The 8207-nt window shown below is 44.9% G+C and overlaps 1 protein-coding gene across 1 annotated transcript; it reads right to left on the bottom strand.

Annotated features, from left to right (window-relative positions):
* Positions 1 to 507: 507 nt before the first annotated feature.
* Positions 508 to 8070, bottom strand: PXMP4 (peroxisomal membrane protein 4). The gene is made up of 4 exons (XM_037401507.1): positions 7900 to 8070; positions 7409 to 7471; positions 6744 to 6942; positions 508 to 5776 (listed from the first exon to the last, which is right to left on the bottom strand). The coding sequence occupies exons 1-4, from the start codon at positions 8013 to 8015 to the stop codon at positions 5513 to 5515; spliced, it is 642 nt and encodes a 213-aa protein (XP_037257404.1). The 5' UTR covers positions 8016 to 8070; the 3' UTR covers positions 508 to 5512.
* Between the last annotated feature and the right edge of the window lie 137 nt (positions 8071 to 8207).

Genomic DNA, 8207 nt, shown 5'->3' on the forward strand with positions numbered 1-8207 from the left:
CTGACCACAAGGCACCAAGGGGTAGCCTGCCCTGTAACCATGTCACCTCAGGAAACCCTAACAGGACAGATGGACTCTGCTAGCTGCAACGCAAGAGCTGGTCACACTCTCCCACCAACACCGCATTTTGAGTGTGTCCACTTTGTACATGGTACGAACCTCCTCACCTAGCCCCAATTTGACTCACTTGGTCTGAAGATACAGCCACGCTAAGTGATCTGAACAGCTATAGTAGAGGAAAGTTCATGCTTCATTAAAAAAAAAAAAAAAAAGACAACAGCCACCCCAATCTGTCTTTGCAGCTAGGATCCTTACCCGAGCTAGCCAGTGCCGCAGCAATGGGGTGGTCAAAGTAGCACTGGCTGCTGCTTCCAGGCTGGTAACACGAGGGCACAACCAATGCCAAAAATGTACTCCATGCATGACTCTTCTACATATAGGACTAGTATTGTGCAATAATTAAGCATTACTTCATATATTTTAGCTTAATAATGACAGTAAAAGAAGACAAAAAATTTAAGTTTTTATTATTATTATAGAAAGCACAGTGTTATAATAGAGTGATTATACAGAAATAATCTGCAAATGAGTTTGGCAGAAAGTCTGGGGCTGATGTACTACAACTGCACAAGAAATCAGTTTCATAGTGGACACAGCTACTCCAAGAACCCGCTGCCCACTCTTTCACACATTTTAAAACCAAAACCTGAGATATTCCAACAAGCATTCTGATCAGCGTAATTACAAGCTACCTGAGTTTATGTTCCTAACCTTATTCTACGCTGTCAGAAAATCAGGGCCTGGATTACATGGCAATTATGAATACAAAATATATATCAAAAGCAGAGGTAATAATACTTGTATTATAGAGCATTTAATTTGTTTTTCCTCATCATCATCACCAGTTTCATAAGTAAATGAGAGAGATGAAAATTATTCTAAGTAAAAAAAAAAAAAGTTACCTCCTCCAACAATCTGGTGTGAACACACAGGTTGAAAATTCAAGATTAGCACCCCTAAAATATTAACAGTGGCAGACAGACATTACGCTGGATAGCATTATGTCTTATTTTCTCTTCTCCCTTATCTGCTGGATTTCAAAACCAGCATCTGAAACTGAAAACATTCTGCTCAGGTTGGCATGCTCCAGGAAGACAAATACAACCTGACAAACAGGAAACACTGTACGGCTCAGGGTATAATCCAAAGGTTCTATTTGTGCTGATGCAGTGAAAATGAGTTTAAGTCACAGCAGTTTCTCCTGTGTGAGGGTATCTGCATGGGGTTCTGGTCACTCCACGAGCACCAGCCAGCCCTGATGGCTCCCAGCTGGCTGTAGAGCTCAGCGTGCACAGGGGACACTGCAGTCACAGGTGTCCCCACAGACACCTGCTTTTGGTCTACTTCAGCAGCCAGAGATCATCCCTGCATCCTTACTCCCCATCCAGCTTGGTTTAAAGCACAGCTTGAACTACTCTACCAGGGGGAGAAAGTCTCACGGCACCGATACCAAAGCTCTTGCGCAGCCTCTCCACCCTGACCCAACTGTCCCGAGCTGGGGTGGTTATTGCCCAGACACAGGGATGACGGCTGGGGCAAAGCACACTGACACACTGTGAACACACTCTTCTGCAGAAGCACTCTTCTGCAGCACTAATTGGACAAACACAGGTTTTTCTTTCAGAAATATCCTCCCCTTAACTGGAAGGATCAAATGCAGTACAGAAAACCTTAGCTAAACCAAATGTCATGCACCCACTTAATTTTCACCTTTGTTAAATAATGCAATTGTCCCGGAAACAGTTCTTCAGCAATCCTGACAGCCAGCACTAGCATACAAGCTGTCCTCCAAAGAGAAGTGAAGCACAGTCGGTATGCTAGGGCAGCATGCAGCGGCAGTAAATAACCCTGAGCTTGCTTTGTTCCTTCATAAAATAAATGATTAATAGCTCAGTATAGTCAGTCTGCTGTTCAAGGCTTGCTGAAAACTTTTGATCAGTTTGATTGATTAACCTTTAAAACTGTCTCTAAAAGAGGCTTCAAATCTGAAGGAGAAGCATCATTTTAAAATGAACACTTCAATGTTATCCAGTAATCCTATTTTTTGACAAACTGAGTTAAGCATTGAGATATTCTGCTCCTCTTCAGAACCACTCAGCATCTCACAGTCAAGTGTCGAGGAAGAAATAACAAGAGAAAATACAGCTGATGTAGACAAACCAACCCACATTCATCTTAAAATTCAAAACCGATCAGAGCTGGGGGCAGGGGGGCGGGAAATGGCACTTCTTTGTGATTCTTAAGTATTTGGCTGATTCGCAGGTGGCTTCCCAACTGTCTATTTATTTCTTTTGGTTTTAATGCTAATAAAAAAGAACACTAACAGGGGACTCAATTCCCTACACAATGCACTGGGGGAAGGCAGGGAGTGTAACTTACGTATCCGAAAAGTCTGACTCAGACAAATTACTTCTAGTTGAGTTCCTTACTACACGCCTGCATTGTTCCAACACCTTGGTAGCATAAGGGGTTCATCCCCAGCTATCTGGTCACAGAAACAGCAATGTAGACTAATACCATTAAAGACCTGTTCCAATTACTTCCCTGGGGAAAGAAGTGACTTGCAGCTTAACATCCTGCCCCAACACAGCAGGAAAACCAACCGTCCGCAAACGTGCGGCTAATGGCTGCTGCTGTAAGGGACCCGCTCTGGGGATGAGCTGCAGTTTTGTCTTCCAGGGACAGCAGCTGGTTCCTGGGTCAGAAGTACAGATGGCTGGAGGCTCAGACACAATTTGCTTTGAAAGTGAGGTTGGCAATACAGATTCCCAAGAGAAAAAAGGGCATTTTGAACCAAGGACGACTGATGGCCACTGCTGCCGGGTTGATACTAGAAACTTAACAGCTTGGTTTACTATCTAGAGAGGACAGAGATACTATGGTAGTGTAAAAAGGACAGAACAGGTCACTTGCCCTTCACGAGGCCAGAGAATTGCTGCACAAGCAGCCACATAGTTGCAGCGGTAGAACTACCAGCAGAAGAAAATTATTTCATCCCTAAGGGAATCACCAGCTTTTCTCAGAGAAAAGGAATGCCAGCTATAAATTAAAAAGGTTAAAAACTTCTAGACACATGGCTCACATAACCAGCCTGCACCATTTTGCTACAATAATTATACACGGTCAAGGATTTATGAATCTAATAGTTTTAGGGAGAAGTTATCAAGTCATAGCTGTCAGATTGTGGAAGCATTTTCTGAAATCCCATCAAACTTTGTAGGAATTCAGCAACATTAGCAGGATACTAACATTCTTATTTGGAATGATTGAGGCTTCTGACGTAAGAGTGCTGCACTTACACTTCTTCAAATAGCCAGCAGCGGTGCAAATAAAGACACAATGTTTATAAAGAAATCAGACCTCACCGGTAGATTTAGTATTTTTTCTGTACTTGAGTATTTACGCTTATCTACACAAAGCAAAATATTTGACTACAAAGAAACAAACCCAATTCCTAACTTCTATAGCTTTCCCAGGGTCTGACAAAACGCTGTTCGGTGTTCAAATTCAAGTACTCAATACAGACTATAACAGCAGCTGAAGTTAAAAGATCCCATGGACTGTTAACTTTAGCAAAGCAGTATGTTGTCTTCTGGGAACCAGACATGAGTCCGTCATGGACTTGCATGGCATGAGCACAGAGAAGCTCCTGTCTCTGCACTGTAAGATCTCACAGTGAATATAGTTGGACTCGGCACTAGATTCAGTTCAAGAGCCAGCAGACTATTCCTCCTGCTCCACCTGAGCCACTCAGGATGCAACGTAATGCCAAACACTGCAGCACCAGACAGACTACGGGGAGGGGAACATTTCACTCTCCCTCTTGCTGATGCAGAGAGTGGAAAAATAAAAGAGCGAAGCAGCACTCAGAATGTGTAATGGCAATAAAAGAGCTTAGGAGGACAAGGAAAAATGACTTAAGAAGAAACTGAGAATTTTTTACTACTCAGAAGCTACCTGAACTTAAATACACTGTTTCAGTCATACCACTGACTATGACAAATTGCTAGAGCCTGGGGTGTAAAGAGACTACAAAACATGATGAACAGCAGCATCAATGGGAGTATGAAATGACATGGTCAAGTCAGGAAAGAAAAGTGGATGGGCACAGGGAGAGCAAACAAAATAGTCCCGACTGAGCTAAAAGGGAATAGTGCAGGGAACTTAATGACTTTCTTGTAAATATCACCACATAAAACCAGTGCATCAGGAATTATTTTAATGTACATCATTAAGTGAATGGTGTAGTGTTATATGGCAGCGTAAGTGCTTTGCCACTATTAACAGTTTGAATTTATTAAATTTAAAACAGTTTTTGTTCTTTCTCAGCTATCTAGACCATCTTCTGTTAAAGCCCAGTGCGTGCTGCCCTGTTACCGGTGCTCAGCAGTGTATTCTTAAGAGGAATATTCGCTTACAGAAGTAGCCACTTCATCTGTGGCCTCAACCTGGCTCAGCCAGAAGCCTGCAGAAACCACAGGTACATCCAAGCCTGATTACAGCTAGCACATGCCACCACTGTGGAGGGTAGATTCTGGACCTAAGAGAAACCCATGTGGTTATCTCCCACCAAAATAAAAGCGCTTGTTGAAAGTGTTGCTCGCTTCTACACATAAAGTACCCAGTGTGATATCTGAGGGCGTGCAATGCGCCTCAGCCTGTTTTCAAAGGAGTCTAGGTTGCATAACTGGTTTTCGTATTTAATTCAAGCAGCTTTAAAAAACTTTACAAGTAAGTTTAAAATAATTACAGGGTATTAATTAGTGCACTCTGCAGAGGGACGGATTCAGCCCAAGTGCATGAAAGAAGCCACGTAAAAATAGTCCTTCCAAGCCTCATTTACCAGGCTTGTACCAGACAATCTTAACAGTTTTATTCTCAAACACCTTAATGCCTCTGAGGGAAAACTGCAGAAAAACTCTCTTAAGGAGCACACGACTGTCTTTGTAACAGTTTAAACCAGATTTTCTGTTGTCCGCAGAAATCAAGAAGTGATGTCCCTGTTTTTAGACCTGAGCAGGTTCCCCACTTCTGTCATACTACAGCGAGCACAGCAGCACAGAAAAATGGTTCTGTCTTGAGAGCATTCAGACAATCCCTAGAATATTTTTTCATGATTAGACATGCTCTCCACTTACTGTCAGGCTGTCATTTTGTAAGCATATTTAGTTTCTTGAAAAACAAAATCCCAAAAACCCCAAAGCCATACTTGCAGGGAAAATAAGGCCTCTTTTTAAAAAAGACTGCAACAGGTTTCTGTGGGGCATTTGCTTGCTCTAAACAGAGCCAAGAGAAGACTAATCAGAATGTTTTGGCTGGGACACAAGAGGCAACTCTGCTTGACAGATGTTAATTTAAAAAAAACCATCACCAGTCAAGAGCAACAGAATAACCTTTTCCCTTAGCTGCTGGAAGATACCATCCCATTCAAAGGTGTTTTACAACGAACCATCTACTTGCTGTCTGTCCTTTTGTTATAAATGAGGAAGTCAGAAATGTCATGCCATACATTACTATCATCGTACAGGTAGGTCATGGAGGACTGCAGAGAAGGCTGCAGAGTTTGCCGGTGGTATTCAAAGAGCCAGAGAACTGTCCCCCATATCAAAGCAGCAACAAGTGGAAAAGGATCCTGCTTTGGCTGTGGAACATAGCCCTTTTCCACTGCCAGCCGAGACAAGCCGAACAGGATACGAGACAGCAGGTACATAATGATCTGCGTGAAGAGAAAACCCAAAGAACGTTAAGTAAATAACCTGACCAGACATACTAGCCAGGTTAAGTGATTTAGAAGCGGTAAGCCAGGCAAGAGGGGTGGAAACAATTTACCCAACTTAAAAGCAAACAGGTTGTAGGTTCTTGTAGTAAGCAGTCTTACAACTGGACATGTTTGTGTCTTCCCTATGTCCTCAAAATCCTGCTTCTCTGCTGGTGCTCCAATTTAGTAATCAACAAGTCATACTTAATACATCACAGTTTTGCAGCTGCAGAACTTTTGTCTTTGCTTAGTTAATGCTGCCTCAGATGTTGCTGCTAACAGAACATTAATGGAGCAGCCCTGCTAACCTGCGAAGCAGACACAAACTCTGTAGGCTGGACACATCCTAAAACCAGACTGACTGTATGCTCTTGCAGGTCATTGCATAAGAACGCTTTTGATTAATCAGCATCTGTGTATTTTAGGGACTGATTAATCTGTGACTGTGCATTAACAACCAGCCATAAATCAAACGTCCCCTGAGCAGCTTTTGTCAGTTTAACCAGTTAAGTGTAGCACAGTAACTGATGGTGCTCTACACTCGCAACATTCAAGCTAAAGGGTTTAACCCTGTGAGCAGGCAGACTAGCAGTGCACACAGTCAGTGACCACAGCTCAGAAGACATCTGGGGTAACCTAATGGCTTTGAATTGCCTAACTGCCTGCCTTCCTAAGTATACAAGTGCAGCTCTGGGGGTAAACCTGGGCTTTTAGCACTGGAACTGCACACAACATTCACGGAGGCACCCAACCACCTTAGGATTTGAGTGCAGAGCAGCCAAAACAAGAACTTGTGTGAAGACGAATATGGTGAAAGAGTAACGCTACATGGTAAGAACCACCAGAAACACACCAGGCTATACCAACCACTTTCTGGGACATGTTGGGGTTTTTTGTCAAAGAAGCTTTCAAAAAACGCATTTACCTGGCTGTTGATGGGATTGTTCTCACCAAACACCAGCCAACCCCCAATGCAGGCTGCAAAGAAAGAATGAAATGGAATTTTTTTCCCCTGTAGTTGGGACTGCAACGCCATCAGTCCCTTGTAGGTGAACACAAAATACGCCAAGTTCCGGGAATGTGTGTACGTAGCCTGAGCAATCGATTTCAGTTTCTCTCTTAAACTGAAGAAAAGAAACAGACAATTAGGAGAGCAAAAAGGCAGGACTACTGCAGTCACTCAGCCTGGACACTACGCCCCTCTGACCTGCTCATCTAAACCAACAGCTTGGGCACCCCACAGAACATCTTGTGAGGGAGAAGAAACCTTTCCACCTCTGGCTCATTTAACAGCCCATCTCAGACAGCAGACTGTGCTTCTGTCTCATTCTATGACAAGTCAAGCAGCCTTTTAAAAAAATTTTTGCCTAAGCCCTAAGCGCGAACCTCTGGCATAAGCGGGGAAAGCCACAACGTGCACTCCCATACTTTGGCTTCTGTTATTTGAAGGAGAGCAGAGCACTGGTGTTTGCATCTGCTAATTTCTCTGTGCTTTTTTTTTTTTTAAGCCCTCCAGAAACATGAAAAACTGAATGCTTGAATGAAAACATTCTAAGTAGTAACACAGAAATACAGAACGAGGGTTTGTACCTTCCACTCTTGAATAGGAAAGTCATCACGAGGGCATGCGGGGCACGAATTTTTGCTCCATAACTGCAAAAGTGAATAAATATTTCAGAGTTTCTGTATTGCACTATGAAACGACTGTTATTTCTATTCTACTAACAGCCAAAGATGCTACCTAGAGCAACTACATCGCACTTTTAAGTCGGCCCAGGAGCAGCAGCAGCACACCAAGCAGGAGCCCAGACCTCAGGCTCTAGAGAACACGCACCCCGACAAACCAGGCCCGAAGGCGACCCCAACACCAGTAAAAGCCCCGCCTACCGCTGAGGGAGATGGAAATGCCCCTCCCGAACCCCCACCGCAACAGCCCCGGTCTCCGGGCAGGCCAGAAGGGCACAGAACCGTCTTCCCGCCGCCTCGGGGCGGCCGGACCCTGAGGGAACCGAGACACCCCCCTCGCCTCGCAACACACTGGGCCCGGCGCCCCCGCCCCCAGCCGCCCCTGCCGCACTCACACGGCCCCATTGCGGAAGCCCTTGAGGACGGCAAGCGCGGCACGGTAGCGGCGCTGCTGCAGGAGGGCATTAGCGGCGCGGAGCAGGGCGCAGAGCGGGTCCCCTCCACCGGCCATGGCGCGTCCCCCGCTAGCCCAGGCTGCCCACGGCGCGCACACTTCCGGGAGCTGGGCCCGCCCACCGTGCGCATAGGCTCTTTCGGCTGTCCATCAGCACTCTTGACTAATAAGCGATGCCATCTTAACTGCTCATTGGTGGGGAGGATTTGCTGTGTGGCCAATGGGAGACGCGCGGGGGTCCCGCCCATC

Source organism: Falco rusticolus, chromosome 10 (assembly GCF_015220075.1).
Source record: "Falco rusticolus isolate bFalRus1 chromosome 10, bFalRus1.pri, whole genome shotgun sequence".
In the NCBI taxonomy this organism is placed as follows: Eukaryota; Metazoa; Chordata; class Aves; order Falconiformes; family Falconidae; genus Falco; species Falco rusticolus.

Excerpts from the sequence above, each read along its gene's own strand:
- PXMP4 (XM_037401507.1), bottom strand. The coding sequence starts at position 8,015 with ATGGCCGGTGGAGGGGACCCGCTCTGCGCCCTGCTCCGCGCCGCTAAT. Across the intron at positions 7,472-7,899 it reads GGCTTCCGCAATGGGGCCGT|TTATGGAGCAAAAATTCGTG; the intron begins GTGAGTGCGGCA and ends TCACTTTTGCAG. Across the intron at positions 6,943-7,408 it reads TTCCTATTCAAGAGTGGAAG|TTTAAGAGAGAAACTGAAAT; the intron begins GTACAAACCCTC and ends TCTTTTCTTCAG.